Raw genomic sequence first — 17,781 nt, 5'->3', positions numbered from 1 at the left:
ACGTGACTCAGGCTGGCCTTGTAAGAGCGCGCGAGTTCAGAATCGCGTGGACACCGCGGGGCGCAGTGTTGACCGGGCTGGTTGGGGGGTACTTCTGCTGTGGGCACCAGCGTGACTTGCTGACTGGAGCACTAAAGAGCATTTCTCAAGTTTCTTGGATTATTAACTTTGGTTTTCTGTTAGAATAGCGTGAGAGGGCATAACCTGATCTGGTCTTCAGGAGTGTTGCTAAGGAATTTTTTTCTGCAAGTTCTTAGGTAAACCCCTTGTGTGACACTTGTGTAAGTACTCGTTTTTTTAGTATGAGCAGTCTGTGTACGTCGTCCAGGCAGCTGAGATGTCACAACCGCATAGCACTAAAATATGTCCTTAGTACCCCAGAGTTTCGTTTCATTTGCATAGGTTGAATACTGTGTCATAGGAGTTTGCAACATGTTAATTCAAAATATGCTGCTATATTTTCCACATCTCTCTCCTACCTGAAACATTAAGATCTTGCAACTTGAAGGGACGTGTCATGTGATATGTAATACTCCTGCGTCAAATAGGATACCAGTAACAATGTGTTAATGTGCCTTTCATTCCCAGGATCTATACATATTGATGTATATGCTGATCACATACACGTATACGTGTGTGTGTGTGTATATATATATATATATATATATATATATATATTTGGTTTGGTTTTTAATTTTTTTTTTAATGTTTGCTTATTTTTGAGAGAGACAGAATGTGAGCAGGGGAGGGCAGAGAGAGGGAGGGAGACACAGAATCTGAAGCAGGCTCCCCAGGCTCTGAGCTGTCAGACTCTAGATGGGAGCTCGGACTCCTAGTCAGAAGATCATGACCTGAGCCCAATGGACTAAGCCTATATACTAAGCCTATACTTGTTTTTAAGTAAATTCTAGCCCCAAGATGAGGCGGGAGCTCAGGACCCCAGATCAAGAGTCAAATGCTCAAGACTTAGCCAGACGCCCCCACAGAATATATTTCAAACCTCAGAATACAAGTAGATAACCCTTTGTTCTCAAATAATTTCAGATCTGGTTTTAGTGATAGGAACTGTACATGTTAAGTAATGCAAATGGTTGTTACTCAGGCCAGTGAGAGGTCAAAGAAAGGAGCGATTTCAGATCCTTAAGGAAGTTTCTGCCAGACTTAAAAGCAAATGAAACAAGACAAATAGGGAAGTTGTAAGGAAATTCTCTTCAGAGAAAAGGTGTAAGCAGACGCTTAACTATGGAAAAGGCATACTGAAAAAATTTAAATGCCAGGATTAAGACAGGCTTCCTTCTGTGTTTGGCAAATTGTTGTTAAATTTTTGAACAGTCAGTTTAGAAATGTCTAGGATAGACTGGAACAGCTGTCTCCCCCACCCCTTCCCTCCAAAAAAACAGGGAGGAAAACCAATTACAACTCTCCAAAATGTCTAGCTAAAGATCGTAGATTAGGGTGTCTGAATTATGGTAGAGACCACGTATACGGCATAGAGAGACTTAAAGAAATCCTTAGGACAATTTAAATATGATATAAAAGGCCATTAAACAAGGATGTCTCATCAGATTTGGAAACTAGGGGAATGAACAAGCCAAAAATTTAATATGCCTTTTGTTATTATTATTCCTTTTGTTAGTATGCCTGACAACCGTTTATAATTTGGGGGCCAGAATCAGCAGTCGTTACTAATCTTACGGAGGTAGTAACATAGTCCAATACAGCTTTGCAGAAAAAAAAAAAAAAATCTTAAAACAATTTTAGTGGTAACTTTGTACCTCCTTGCAGGTATAAACCGTGGTCTGAATTTTATGATAGCGTATATAGGTTTTCCTCTTCGGCCATTAGCAGAGTTCCATAAACATTGAAACGGGAATAGTCAACATAAGACTTTTGCTTTTACAGGATAGAGAGCTGTCATTCCCTTTGGGAGATGTTTACAGTACTGTTATCAGCACCTGGTAACTAGAGACTCCATAGAATGCAGTAATCATAACCAGTATCCTTGCCTGCTCTCACACCTCCATCTTTGTGACTTTGCGCAGTCACTGTAATGATGCTTTGAAAACACAAATCTGATTAAGTTATTCCTGCTTAAAATCCTTCAGTGCAGGGGCGCCTGGGTGGCGCAGTCGGTTAGGCGTCCGACTTCAGCCGGGTCACGATCTCGCGGTCCGGGAGTTCGAGCCCCGCGTCGGGCTCTGGGCTGGCGGCTCGGAGCCTGGAGCCTGTTTCCGATGCTGTGTCTCCCTCTCTCTCTGCCCCTCCCCCGTTCATGCTCTGTCTCTGTCTGTCCCATAAATAAATAAATAAATAAATAAATAAATAAATAAATACGTTGAAAAGAAAAAAAATCCTTCAGTGTATTCTGAATAAGTGTTCAGATAAAGCCCATACTCCATTAATTTGTATGGCATCCAAGGCCCCTCCTAAACTAACTCTCCTTATACCGTCTCTCTACTTCCTGTATCTATCATTCTCTTCGTGCCAGAACTACATACCAGCTATGAGGTCATCATTCCTCACCTCTGACCTCTGAAAACATTGGGTGCCTCTCTTGTATGCCGTAGGACCCAGTACAACTACCGTCCAGCACTAAAATTGTGTCATAACTGTGTCTCTAGAGTAGTACAGTTGAACAAGACAGGTTTGAACTTTGTGGGTCTACCAATATGTGGATCCTCTTTTGATAAGTACAGTATTTTTTTTTAGGTTTTTTTTTTTTCATATTTTATTTTTAAGAGAGCGAGAACGTGAGTGGGGGAGGAGCAGAGAGAGAGGGAGAATCAGAATCCGAAGCGGGCGCCAGGCTCTGAGCTGTCAGCACAGAGGCCGACGTGGAGCTCAAACACGTGAACTGTGAGATCATGACCTGAGCCAAAGCCAGACGCTTAACCGACTGAGCCACCCAGGCGCTTCCGAGAAGTACAGTATTATACAAATATTTTTTCTTACGATTGTTTTTAACATTTTCTGTAGCTTACTTTATGAATAGGGTAATACATATAACATTCAAAATATGTGTTTCTGTTATTAGGCTTTTAGTCATCAGTTAAGTTTTGAGGAAGTCAGAAGTGACGCACAGGGGTGCCTGGGTGACTCGGTTGGGCGTCCGACTTCGGCTCAGGTCATAATATTGCTGTTCATGAGTTCGAGCCCCGCATCGGGCTCTGTGCTGACCGCTCGGAGCCTGGAGCCTGCTTTGGATTTTGTGTCTCCCTCTCTCTTTCTGCCCCTACCCCACTCACACTCTGTCTCAAAAATAAATAAAACACTAAAAAAAATTTTTTTAATGTAAAAAAAAGTTTTAACTTGAAGTAATCAAAGACCTGAAACAGACAAAACACAGAAGCTTTGGTTTTCTGAGCAGATAAAGAAAAAACTTTCACGTTTTATCAAAAGCAGACCAGCAATCCAAGAAAACTTTGTCTTCTTAGCGTACAGAAAAGCAGAATGTCAGTCTTATACCAGCGTACTTTTTTTTTTTTTTTTTTAGTTTATTTTGAGAGAGAGCACAAGCAGGGAGGGGCAGAGAGAAAGAGGGAGAGAGAGAACCCCAAGCAGACTCCTCACTGTCAGTGCAAAGCCCAACGCAGGGCGCAAACTCCTGTACCTTGAAATCATGACCTGAGCCAAAATCAAGTCAGATGCTCAACTGACTGAGCCACCCCGGTGTCCCATCAGTCTTGTACCCATGTACTTTTAAAATCCATCCATTTCAACCTTAGTCCTGATCACACATAAAATTCTTTTCCTCAGGGCGCCTGGGTGGCTCAGTCAGTTGAGCGTTTGACTTTGGCTCAGGTCATGATCTCTCATGATCTCATGAGTTCAAGCCCCATGTGGGGCTCTGTGCTGACAGCTCAGAGCCTGCAGCCTGCTTCGGACTCTGTGTCTCTCTCTCTGCCGCTCCTCACTTGCGCTCTGTCTCTCTCAAAAATAATGGTAAGTCGGCCTGGCCCAGCCCACCAGTGATGGTGTGAAAACAGGAGGAGGGGAGGAGGAGAAGGGTGGAGGCGGAGTAGGTGGCATTCGGCCAGCAAGACTGGAGGCTGGTAAAAGCCCAGAGGGCAGTAGAGAGGACTCCTGGTCCTAAAACTCCTCCGCTCTGACAAATGAGCTCTGACAAATGAGCAGATGCACGCTTTCTTTTTTCCACCAACAAAAAGTGAAAATAGGCACTCCATGTTGGGCCGGAGAAGACAGGGAACTTCCCCCAAACAAAAGGAGTTTTGGCAGCTGCTTTGGGAATATTCCTTAAAGTCCCTGTCCTGAGGTAAGCTAACCAGACAATTGGCTCAAATTAACCCAGGAAATGAATGATGGAGAACACCCCACATAAAGTAAGAGTCAGGCAACGTTCATCCAGTCTTTTTAAGATACATCCCAGATCTGGGGCACCTGGGTGGCTCAGTTAGTTAAGCGTCTAACTTCAGCTCAAGTCATGATCTTGGCATGAGTTCGAGCCCCACATGGGGGTCTATGCCTGAAACCTGCTTTGGATTCTATATCTTCCTCTCTCTCTCTCTCTCTCTCTCTCTCTCTCTCTGACCCTCCCCTGCTCCTATTCTGTCTCTCTCACTCACTCTCAAATATGAATAAACAAACAAAAAAGATACATTCCAGACCTGACACACAAAAAGCAAAGAGATAGTGACTTCAGAAAAAGAGGGAGGTATGTATAGCATCTGGACAGCCACCTGTTTTGTTTGATTTATTTTTGAGACCGAAACAAAGCATGAGCGGGGGAGGGGCAGAGAGCGAGGGAGACAGAATCTGAAGCAGGATCCAGGCTCTGAGCTGTCAGCATTAGAGCCCCACGTGGGGCTCGAACCCACCAACCTGAGGTCGTGACCTGAGCCGAAGTCAGACGTCCAACCGACTGAGCCACCCAGGCGCCCCTGGACAGCCTCCTGTTTACAAGAGAGCTGTGCACCTTGGGGACTGGGTTTCTATCTCTTATAGTCCAACAGCTTGGGGTGCTTTTTATTTGACTCCAATGTAGTGGGAGATAGCCTAAGAGGGAATCCTTTGGGATTGAGGAAGCTGATCCCATAGTCAATTCCCACAGAACGAGGAGAGTACATTAATTACCTACGAGTCCATTACCAAAATCCCCTTTTGCTTCTGAATGGCATCCCATCAGGAATACTGGCTCTAAGGTTTCTGGGATTCAGAGTGGAGGTAAGCATCCCTCTTTCTCGACTGCTCTGATTCCTTTGTACTCCCTGAGAAGGGATGTCAACCTCCCTCTGCTTCCCCGTTGCATTCTGGACTACAGCGGGTGCTGGTGCTGGTGAATGGACTGAAATGCCACAAAGATTGGGGCTGCCTCCTTCCATTTTGAAGGAACTGATGTATTCAGTGACCAATAATACCCTTTGTAAGTCTCTAGATCTAGTATTAATGGGTGGAGTAGAGGTCCTGGCCTTTAAGAAGGGGCAGCTATTCTCTATCAAGCATAACAAAACTAAGCTAGAACTACTTTTCAATCTGAGAGCAGGACTGGGAATGCCAAACAACCTCTGGGTAAGGGCAAATGAGAGACATGAGAAAATGAAAGTATAGAATTCCTATCTAATCCAGGCAATTTTCTTGTGAGTTTTAGCCATGATCCAGTCCCAAGGGAGTGGTCCCGTGTCGGGTGAGTGCCCCAAGTAAGTAATAGTTCTGACCAGTCCCTTTCAGGAAGCACACAGACAGACATATCTTGGATTTTATGTTCATGGAGGGATCACACTGCGTTATTTAGGAAGAAACCTGATACAGGAGTCTTAAGGTAAGCAGCCTTCCTAATGACGTGTATGGCCTTCCTGTGCCTAAGAATACAAGTTTTAACAGGTAAAATAGGGAGAGCCTGATGTTTCTGAGCCCAACACCATTACGGCCAAGGTACTGGGATCCAGCCAGGTGGCAGGAAGTTTGTCCCTCCCCATAGTGTCGCCATGGGCAAAAGGTTCTGTCCTGAGCATTCGGGAAAGACACGTTCCGAAAGGTTATACTACTCAGTACATCTCCAAAAAGGAACAAGTAAGAAACAAAGATTGGGGATAAAGATGACTTATCAAGCCACATCAAGGCACTTGGATTCATTCCATAATCCCCATATGGGCTCCCAAAACTGTGGGATCACTGAGCTCAGTCAGGAAGGAATTCTTGAGATGTTTTACAAAGCAACTTAGTAAGTTTAAGCAGCACAGGGACAGGCCCCTGGGCAGGAGCTGCACTTTAGTTGTATGAAGCTGGTGGTTATATGCTTAGTGTTCAACGAAGAGGGAATGTACATAGGTTATAAATGTTTTCTTCAAGTTTCTACTCCTAAAATACTTTCACAAGATGTCTCTGGTGCTTATCATTCAGCTCGATATTAACTGGGTGAGATGTACAGGCAGTCATGAGACCAGAATGTAGCAACTAGCATGTATTTGATCCTTATCAAAACTATGCAGGTGAGATGTCAGTCATCTGGGGTAATGGTGAACATTTTTCCATTCCCATCCCTCATCAGACTCACTTTTTCCTAAAGGAGGACACCTAATTTTATAATCACTAGGAAAATAAGTTTCATTTATTCAGATATTGAGTGTATTATATAATACGCACAAAGTACACCAAAACAGGACTGAGCCAAGAGGCTTAAAATCCATAAAATTAAAAAGCCTTTTATAAAAGTGTGGCAAGCACAGTCCTGGAGGTGTGCACAGCATGTCTTGGCAACATAGCAAGGAAACATCTAGCTCTTTGACTTGGAGACTTGGAGTGTTTGGCAAGACTGGACAGGAGAGCCTTACTATAAAGCTAGGGGACTACTGGCAGGGGAGCAGGCATTCTCCAGAGTCTCGAGTAACTGGAACTGTTTTACAGTATTTAAGCTTTCTCCTGCAACTGAGTCACTAAAAGATTTTTGACAGGGGAGAGACATAAGAATTACGCTCATCGAAGGCCCCAAGCCTAAAAAAGAATGTACATAAGGGGGCACATTTTCCTCATTATGCCTTTATTTGAAACTTAAAATATGTTACATTCCAATCCAGGCTAGTATAAGCCCCTGGAGAATGCCTTTATGCAAGTTTGACAGATTCAGTTAAATATAAAAGGAATGAAATTAAAGACTTGACTGACTCACCTGGTACTTAAGACTTGAGTATTCCAACTACTTGATCCATATTGATGAAGGGGTCTGGAATATGCCACTGTGGCATAAACGTTTTGAGTAGAAGACATTTGAGTTCCTGAAATCCTCTGCCTAAAAAGCAAAGCCTCCCGAAAGAACTCAATTGTCATAAATCCCCTCTCAGGGAGCAACCAGGGAAGATTATCTCATCACTAGTGATGACATAGTTGGCATGACACCTCAAGACTTTTCTCACAAAATGATTATAGTTACCATCCTTTTTCTTTAAGTCACGTGCTTCCGCATAACTGCCCTTTCTACCCCCAACTTCTGCTGTTAAGAAGTCATTTGTAAGTGTCTTTTACCCCTTTCCCCTCTCAAGATGATCTATAAGGCCCCAAATTCTTTTTTTTATTTTTTTAATTTTTTTTTTTTAACGTTTATTTATTTTTGAGACAGAGAGAGACAGAGCATGAACGGGGGAGGGGCAGAGAGAGAGGGAGACACAGAATCAGAAACAGGCTCCAGGCTCTGAGCCATCAGCCCAGAGCCTGACGCGGGGCTCGAACTCACGGACCGCAAGATCGTGACCTGGCTGAAGTCGGACGCTTAACCGACTGCGCCACCCAGGCGCCCCTATAAGGCCCCAAATTCTAACTATCGCTTTAAGTCGCATTTTTGTGAACTCCCTCATACTAAGTCCACCTTTTTTTTGCCTGTCTTTTGTCAATCAGCAGGCTCCCAAACATAGAATCCAAGAGGGTAGATGAAGTTTTTCCTCCCCAACAATTCAAAACACTGCCAGCCACTTGTTCTTTTTCTAATTATGTACTTTCCCCCTTTTATGATTTCAAAATAATAAAACTCCTTTGGCAGCTACTTCTCAAATTCAATAGAGCCTAAGTTAGAATTGGTTAAGTGTGCTAATTAAAAAAATAATTTTTTTTAATGCTTATTTTTGAGAGAGAGTGTGAGCGGGGGAGGAGGAGGAGAGAGAGAGAGGGAGACAGAATCCGAAGCAGGTTCCAGGCTCTGAGCTGTCAGCACAGAGCCCGACGCAGGGCTCGAACTCACAGACCGTGAGATCATGACCTGAGCTGAAGTTGGACGCTCAACCGACTGAGCCACCCAGGTGCCCCAAAATTCTAGTTTTTCTAAAAACTGATGTGACTTTTAATTCATGATGTTCTTGCTATCAGAAATTCAAAATGACCAAGCTTTGACCCTCTTTAATTTTTTTTTTTTTTTTAGTTCTGCTGAAAAAAAAAAAGTTCAAAACTACAAAAAAAAAATTCTTCACTAGTGATGGAAACAACTATTAACATGGTTTAGACAGTGGTTCTCAACCCTGGATAGGTTTTTCAATGCTGATATCCTGGCCCCTGAAATTCTGATTTTATTAGTTTGGGTAGGACCTGGCATGGTTATTTTAAAAATATAAAGTGATTTGAACATGCAGCCAAGGTCGAGAACCACTATAGTAGATATTGTAATTTCAACATGGAGCCTGACACAGGACTCGATCTCACCACCCTGAGATCATGACCTGAGCTGAAATCAGGAGTCGGTCACTTAACTGACTGAGCCACCCAGTCACCCCTGTACTTTTTAAAAATTACTTAAGTAATCTCTACACCCAACACAGGGCTCCAACTCACAGCTCTGACAAGTCACATGCTCTACTCACTGAGCCTGCCAGGTGCCCCTGTACTTTTTACTAAAGACACAAATTTCCTTTTCAGTTTATTTCTAATTGGCCAAGTTTTTACTCAGTTCACTAAATATTGATTTCAAATGTTTATTCTTCAAATTGGTTGTGCAACAAAGTCTCAAGCAAAGTGAATAAGCATCTTATTTATGACAGTGTTTTAAGCCACCTAATTAAAAGTATTATATAACTATTTGAAATTGAAACTGACAATATTTATAAAAACTTGTCATAATTATAGCTTCCTAAACCATGAGCAATTGTGGCTTCAACGATAACCCTGACAATGAGATTTGAGAATAGAACTCTTTCAATGATTCAAATAGCAAGTTCTGTATCATTTCAAATTCTTTATTATACATCATGGTTGCACAATTTGAGGCTGGTTAAATACAATTGGTTTTCAAAATTTCTTTGAATATTCCCTAATTACTACATGCAAGTGACCATGAAAATATTTGGCATTTTTAAATTTTGAAACTCTGAACAGGCACTTACATGAAGGAAAACATTACCATTCACAGAGAGCCACATTTAAAATAGATGCTCCAGCACATGGTACATGGAACCTTTTGCCAGTAAAGTTGGTTACTGACCATTTTATCAACAAAGTGCCACAGTAGTAAACAGGTTTAAAGAAATGTAATTTAGGTTACTTAGCTTACTCATAAGGTAAGGTTAACTGACAAGACTTGCGCTGAAGTGTATAAAAAAATATTGGTACAAAAACCAGTGAACCCTATGTGAAAGTAGTTTCACACAGCAGGCTTCATTTTAGTTCCTACACCCCACATTTAGTGTATCTGAGCTCAGACCCCATGCATATGAACAGATGACTGAAACCTTCTTTTTGGAGACTTTGAACTAATGACTTGAATTTAGTGTTAACAAAATTTAAACAGAGTGGGTGAAGTTTAAATCTGAGCTTGAACTAGCCAAAGTTCCAGCTTACCGAATATGAAATTGTCCAGATCTAGATAACTACATGCTTCACAGGTCCTCCTGAGTTCCCTATCCTCAAATTTTCCCCTAGCAAGGGAAGAGAATATTTGTGAAGGCAAGAATATTCTATTTGTATATATGTGGTAAAAAGATGCCTTAAATTAAAAAAAAATTCAAAGTATTTACGGAAAAATTATATAGTTCTAACAAACTTTAAAATGCCAACATAGAGTCAACTCAACATTGCAGAAAACATACAGTGGTAGCTGCTGGATGGCAGAGGCAAAAATAGTTACTTTATATGGCAAAAAAGAAAGAGAAAGAGAAAGAAAAGAAAAAGAGGAAAGAAAAGAAAGCGAAAGGAAGAAGGAAGGGAGGAGGGCGGGGGAGGGGGATAAGGGGGGGAGAGAAATAGGAAGGAAGGGCGGACGGTAAAGAAAGGGAAGAAGAGAAGGAGGGAAGGAGGGAAGGAAGGAAGGAAGGGGAAGGAAGGGGGGAAGGAAGGAAGGAGGCAGGCAAGCAGGCTTCGGGGAGATGCCACATAATCTCTTGGGAAATAAGTTTAACATTCACACCCCAGAAGGCTTCAAAGAGGATACAATTCAGGAAGCCATGGAATAGTAGACTAAGAAGCACCTATGGTGAAACACTCCATATGCCTTTCCCAAACACACATGTAGAAACATAAATGTAGTTCTCAAAAATACTGAGACACCATGTTTTAAATCTTTGCAGGATGTAAGGTCCACTCAATTTTTCTATTTTTATTTGAACACAAAATATTTAATTTTTTGCATGTAGAGAATAAGAGGTAATTATTAGCATGAAAAAGGAGAAAGTATTTATAATCAACATTACGAAGAAAGCAAATTACAAATACCAGCCTACTCACGTGAAAATCTTTAATGTTTATGTTGATGCATATCTGAGTGCTTATCATCAAATCAAAGTGTGCAGTAAAAAAAAAAGAAAAGAAAAAAAATGGCAGCTTAAGAAAGTTCCAGTGTTTCAAAGAAAGCGTTTTTTTTTAATGTATATACATGAAGAAAATTTAGTTGTATCATAAAATAAATGCAGCACTGTAAGATAAAGGAAGACTATTATAAATGGAGTTTTGGCCTTTTCCCCCCTACAAGCTGCAACCATCTTTAACCTGCTGAACGTAACCTCAATGGATATAGGAGTTTTTTTTCTTTTTTTCTCCTATTCAGTTCACATTTCAGGCTGTTCAGCAGATGCCTGGGAGTCTGGTGATTCAAATCGCTGGTGAAAGTTTGTTCTCTGTTTCCTCAATTTTTCAGGAGCTTTTCTCCATAAAATGATCTCCTAGTAAAACAAATGCAAGACATCGACAAATTAATATTCTCATATTATGCCTTAAGTTTTCACGATGGAAATAATGCCATTTCAATATTTACTATAACAAAATTAATTTTTCTTCCAACAAAAGCTGTTCTCTTTGCTGAGTGACCTACTTTCTTCCAATTCTAATCTTGGACCACCCCTTCTGCCAATCCTCCCCCCCCCCCCCCCACCACCATCAGCACCTATGCACACCACCACCCCCAATCCAGAGCACCACAGCACAAAGTTCTAGCTATTACTGCTTTAAATAATTCCTAAAATCTACCCTTTGGTTTGCTATCAATTGCCTTTATCCAAGTTCAAACCCTGTCACTTCAACCTTAGATACTTAAAAGAGCTTCTGGGTAGATGGCTCTGCCTCCAGTGCCTGAGGCCCCTTTCTAGCCCATCCTTCCAATCACGACTAGATTTGTCTAAAACACTGCTTGGATTGCACTTCAGGAGTTCTCAGCACCTCTAGGATAAATCTCCAACCAGCATTCAAGGTCCTTCTTAACCTTTATCCAACCTTTGCCGACATCACTCCTCCTACCAGCCAAAATGAGTTAACTCTCTGCTCCCAATGCACTCCAAATAAACCTGCCCTACAACTTCTATATGTTTTTCAAATACTCATTCCTCTGCCTATTTAATCTTACCCTAACCAATACATCCTGAGTCTCTTTTAAATTCCTAAAATTCAAAAAAATCCTATAATCATTTGCTTCATAAAGTCATGACAGGCTGTTTATGTTGGTTACCAAACATCCAAGTGAATGCCCAAGGGAAGCAAGGTACTTATTCCATAGGGCTACACATGCAACATTTTGGAAACTGTAAAGTTTATATAATCCATCTTGAGTTACAAATTACCTATGTTTAATTATACAGCATTACGGCAGTATCAATGCAAAAGTTTTTCTCTCTTCTAAATTATTGTCAAACTATTATTTAAGTTTTTTGTTAGTTAATTTAGGAGTATATCTAGGTGGCTCAGTCGATTAAAAGCTGACTCTTGGTTTCGTTTCAGGTCATAATCTCACAGTTTCTTGAGTTCAAGCTCCACATCGGGCTCTGCACTGACAGTGTGGAGCCTGCTTGGGATTCTCTCTCTGTCCCTCCCCTGCTCATGCTGTCTCTGCCTCTCAAAATAAATAAGTAAATAAGCTATAAAAAAAATTTTAATTAACTTATATAATTTTTCTTTTTCTGCACATATGCAATGTAAGGACCTTTAAGACAAAGTATGTTTATAAAAAGCAGTTTTTGTATTCTTCACGATAGCACAGAATGATTTCCTTTTTAAGTTTATTTATTTTGAGAGAGAACGCGCATGCGCACACATGTTCAAGGTAGGGAAGGGCACAGAGAGAGGGAGACAGAATCCCAAGCAGGCTCCATGCTATCAGTGCAGAGCCCAACTCAGAGCTTGATCCCAAAAACTGTGAGACTACGACCTCAGCTGAAATCAAGAGTCAGAGGCTTAACCGACTGACCCACCCAGGCGCCCCAGCACAGAATAATTTCTAATTTAGTTTTGAATGCTCAACTGACACTCAAGTATTTATTAATCTCATTCAGAATACAAAAGACCATTCCATTCACAATCTTCACTGAAAATTCACCAAAGGCTTGCAATTGATCTTCAAATGAGAACAAGTTTTATGATAAACATTATATATAAAAAAAATTATTAGATTTGGGTCATCTCAAGTACATTTACAACAAAATGGAAACCCAGAATCCATCAAGTTAATGCAATCATTCAAAGTGATAATGGAAATCTACATTTTTTGATAAAGGAAAGATATTCAAGACACTATTCAGTGAAAAAGCAAATTAAAGAACAACACACATAACATGGTCTAAATACACATATACAAATTTGTCTGGAAAACTTTGTTGACCTTTACTTCATTCTGTTCTTTACTGCCTGACTTTTTTTAACAAACAATAGGTATTATTTTTATAAAAAAATACAAAACCTTGGGAATGCAAGCTTGTGCAGCCACTCTGGAAAACAGTATGGAGGTTCCTCAAAAAACTAAAAATAGAACTACCCTGGGGCGCCTGGGTGGCTCAGTCGGTTGAGCATCCGACTTCAGCTCAGGTCACGATCTCGCGGTCCGTGAGTTCGAGCCCCGTGTCCGGCTCTGGGCTGATGGCTCAGAGCCTGGAGCCTGCTTCCGGTTCTGTGTCTCCCTCTCTCTCTGCCCCTCCCCCGTTCATGCTCTGTCTCTCTCTGTCTCAAAAATAAATAAACGTTAAAAAAATAATAATTTAAAAAATAGAACTACCCTACGACCCAGCAATTGCACTACTAGGCATTTATCCACGGGATACAGGCATGTTGTTTCGAAGGGACACAGGTACCCCATGTTTATAGCAGCGCTATCAACAATAGCCAAAGTATGGAAAGAGCCCAAATGTCCATCGATGGATGAATGGATAAAGAAGATGTGGTATATATATATATATATATATATGTATATATATATATATATACACACACACACACACACAATGGAGTACTACTCGGCAATCAAAAAGAATGAACTCTTGCCATTTGCAACTATGTGGATGGAACTGGAGGGTATTATGCTAAGTGAAATTAGTCAGAGAAAGACAAAAATCCTATGACTTCACTCATATGAGGACTTTAAGAGACAAAACAGATGAACATAAGGGAAGGGAAACAAAAATATAAAAACAGGGAGGGGGACAAAACAGAAGAGACCCATAAATATGGAGAACAAACTGAGGGTTACAGGAGGGATTCTGGGAGGGGGGAAGGGCTAAATGGGCAAGAGGCACTAAGGAATCTACTGAAATCAGTGTTGCACTATATGCTAACTAATTTGGATATAAATTTTAAAAAATAAAAAATAAAACAAGTTAAAACAAAAAAAATACAAAACTTCCAAGAGAAAAATAAAAACGCTGCCAAATGATAGCCTATTCTGGTGTTCTGCAGAATGACAGGGAACAAATCTATCCCAAATTATTCCACTCACACTTGCTTTCCTAGCATATTCATAGAAACCCCCACTTGCTCAGTACTATAAAGTGTAGAAAAGTGAGTACTTTCCAGTGTTTCTAGAACTGCCATAGAACAAAACATCAGCCTGGGTTGTGCCATACCTGCTGCTTGAAATACCTTCTGTCTTCCTCATCAACAAGGACTAGATTCAAGAAGTACCTTACTGAAAATTTTTTGTTCACATCTCTCATTGTTGGAGTTGGGTCATATCCCGCTAAAAATAATCTTATTGGAATTGATTCACCTGAAAGAAAAGCAATTTCCATTTAATTCTAAAGAAGCATTATAAAGAAGACACTAACACTTTAGCTCTTCATGAGACGGCAGCATAACAGAAAACTTTAAACCAGGGTTTCTCAGACTTAGCACTACTGACATTTTGGGCCCGATTATTCCCTGTTGTGGGTGAGGTCCTGTGCACTGTAGGAGTTTAAGCATCATCCCTGGCCTCCACTCACTAGATGTCAGCAGCACTCCCCAAGTGTGGCAACCAAAAATAACTCCGGACAACAGCAAATGTCCTAGGAGTGGGGGGGCCCCCCCGGGCCAAAGCAAAACTAGGCAAGATGAGAACCACTGCTCTGCAGTTGGAATACTGGATTCAGATCCCAGTTCTACAACCTACTGGCTGTGGGACGTTGGCCAAGTCACTTAACCATTCTGTTTCAAGTTCCTCATCTGTGAAATGTAGAATACCAATAATACCCATCTTGTAGAGACTTTGTAAGGACCATATGAGTTAATATATGTAAAAAGCTTAGAATGGTGCCAACAGATATGTCCTATTTTAGTAGTTTTGTTATTCTTTCATGAAGTTTACCATAATTTCTAACCACGTGTATAATTTCTTTAATACGAATTAACTAATTCATCCAAAACAACAAATGCGTTCAGAATGAGGATTGGTCATTCATTACCAAAAAGACTACTATTCGGATTCTCAAAGTTTCTCCTTTCCTAAGGGTAGCTATTTGCATATTCTGTTAAGTCCTTTTTATGTAATACTTTTCTTGTGCACATCTATTTCCTGAAAGATATATGACCTATTACTTTACATAAAAATTTGTGGCTGCTGAAATTTTACAAAATAATGTTGCATCACAGAAGTGCACACACACAGGTCTTGAAGCTAGAAAGGCCTGGGCTCTAACTCCAACTCTGCAATAATTAGCTATTGAAGGAAACCAAATTATTGCACCACAAAATCTACCTCTTGGACATAAAATTATTTTGAACTTCAGGCAATTAGGAAGCAGCAAAAAGCAGAAAAGGCTCCCCATTTTCTGCCTAAAGGCAGGATATAAATTCTCCTTTTAATGAAGACAGAGTCTTACCAGCCCAAGGATGGCTGATAAAGAATCCACAAACAAACCTTACTCCATTAGTTTCCTCCCATATATTTACCTTCCCACAGTCTACCCTAACTTTGGAAGCCTAAAACTGCTCTGCTTTCCCTTGTCTGGTCATCTCTCCAAATTTATTGTTCTTTTGAAGATGTTATATAAGCTGAAATTTTAAGCTACTGGTTTTTTTTTTAGTTTTTTTCAGTGTTTATTTTATTTTTGAAAGAGAGAGAGAAAGAATACAAGCAGGGGAGGGGCAGAGAGAGAGACACACACAGAATCCGAAGCAGGCTCCAGGCTCTGAGCTGTCAGCACAGAGCCCCACACAGGGATCACGAGCTCACGAACCATGAGATCATGACCTGAGCCAAAGTTGGACGCTTAACCGACTGAGCCACCCAGGCGCCCTGCCAGTGTTTTGAGCTATTTGTGTTGAGGTTTCTCCTTTATGATGTCCACTGCATCCATTAGTAAACTTTTTTTTTCCGTTATTTATCTGTCTCTCTGCTAAAGGGTCCCAGCTGAAAATCTAAGATGGGTAGAGGTAAAGTTCTGCTTCCCCTACACTGTATCACCTTTAACAAGTTTTTTAAAGCTCTTTGCATCTCAGCTTCATCTGTGGAATAAGGAATACCATCACCTAACTTAAAGGAAACATTATACCATCACCTAACTTAAAGGAAATATTAGAGCACCTCAGAGTATAATGCCTCATCTACAGTTGGCACTCAGTAAATGAAAGCTACTTTTTTTAAGTAATTACTAACAGAGTGAGAAAAAAACAAAGACATAAATTTAAAATGATAAATCCTGGGGCGCCTGCCTGGCTCGGTTGGTGGAGCACGCTACTCTTGATCTTGGGGCTGGTAAGTAAGTTCAAGCCCCATGTTGGGTGTAGAGATTACTTTAAAAAATAAAAAATCTTAAAAAAATAAAATGATAAATACTGGCTTCATTATCTTGGATACTGAAGATAATAATGGAACTGCTAGTTTTCTTGGATACTATAAGGACTACAAAATCCCACAGAAAACCCCACAGAAATTAATGCTCAGCTATACTGTAACTTGTATTTAATGAGTAAAAAAACGACTAACAGAAGACAATCAAAATATTACAAATTCAGAACTAGAGAATATATAAATGTCTCTTCTAAATACTAAATTTAAACTTAGTAAAAAAAAATCAAACCTTATTTCAGACCAGGAAATATCATTACAGTCATTCAGTATCTATACAAAGATGACCTTAAAAACAGTATTTTAAGAATCGTTTTAAAAATTCACAAATACTTCTATACTAAAAATTTTCAAACTAAATACTTTCAAACTAAACTTCCATGAACACATCTGCACTACCTATCACAAAAAGTAGTACATGGAAAGTATGTTATCTTACCTTTTACTGGTGCACCATCCATTATTTCGTATTTAGCAATTGTTTCTGTTTCTGTGGTGGTACTGGGTCCTAGCACAATAATGTAAATGACATTACGTTAACTATTTCCAGAATATAATTTCCAGCCTTATAACTTCGTATTTTCCAGCTACATTATTAATTTATCTTCCCATTTTGTGAAAATGTTATTCATCCTTTTCTATTTCTCCATGTACATTTATTTAATCTACTTATCACTCAACTGAATGATTCACTCCCTTCTTCCCAAACACATAGTTCAGAAAGAATATTCTTCAGAGTTCCTTCAATCATTTCTAGTATCTACCAAAATAGAAACTAACAATGCACATCAGAAATAACCACTGACCTGTTAGTTTTCTCTGCAACATCCAAATTGTTTTCTTTCATGACACAGAGAAAACATCAAACTGAGTACCTGATTGACATAGTTCTTTTAAATTTGGGTATTTATCTTCTAAGAGATTATTTGATCCCAGAGATTTTTAAAAAGTCAAGATACGGCAAGTGAAAAAAGTATACGAAAACATATATTAATGATCCCATTGTCCTAAAATACCCACAATATGCAGGCTACATCTTCTGAATAATGAGTACAGATTATTTTTTATTTAAACTTTTATAGAATCAGACAATTTTTATAACCAGAAAAAGTATTTAAATAATTTCTTTTTAAACAAAAAGGAACCCAACACTTTATTTTAATATCTTTAAATCACTTAAACTTTTATTAGTAGGTGAAAATGGAAATTAAGATATCACAGATGTTTCTAATTATGACTACAATTATAAATTCTTAAAAAGTGTCACCTAGGGGCACCTGGGTGGCTCAGGTGATTAAGCATCCGACTCTGGATTTCAGCTCAGGTCATGATCT

At 39.9% G+C, this 17,781-nt stretch overlaps 1 protein-coding gene across 2 annotated transcripts in view; it reads right to left on the bottom strand.

The window, feature by feature from the left end:
• Nucleotides 1–9,149: 9,149 nt before the first annotated feature.
• The window catches only part of VPS26A (VPS26 retromer complex component A), a 33,012-nt gene continuing 24,380 nt past the window's right edge, over nucleotides 9,150–17,781 (bottom strand). For both annotated transcript variants that reach the window (XM_040485230.1, XM_040485229.1), the window contains exons 7-9: nucleotides 16,887–16,955; nucleotides 14,247–14,389; nucleotides 9,150–11,087 (exon numbers count right to left, since the gene is read on the bottom strand). In XM_040485230.1, the coding sequence (XP_040341164.1) occupies nucleotides 10,974–11,087; nucleotides 14,247–14,389; nucleotides 16,887–16,955 (326 nt within the window). In that variant the 3' untranslated portion in view covers nucleotides 9,150–10,973. The remainder of the gene's footprint in view (nucleotides 11,088–14,246; nucleotides 14,390–16,886; nucleotides 16,956–17,781) is intronic.

Source organism: Herpailurus yagouaroundi, unplaced genomic scaffold, assembly GCF_014898765.1.
Source record: "Herpailurus yagouaroundi ecotype Mexico unplaced genomic scaffold, PumYag 163, whole genome shotgun sequence".
NCBI classification, from domain to species: domain Eukaryota; kingdom Metazoa; phylum Chordata; class Mammalia; order Carnivora; family Felidae; genus Herpailurus; species Herpailurus yagouaroundi.
The sequence above is the reverse complement of the archived record's forward strand: the minus strand, read 5'-3'. Positions and strand labels throughout refer to the sequence as shown.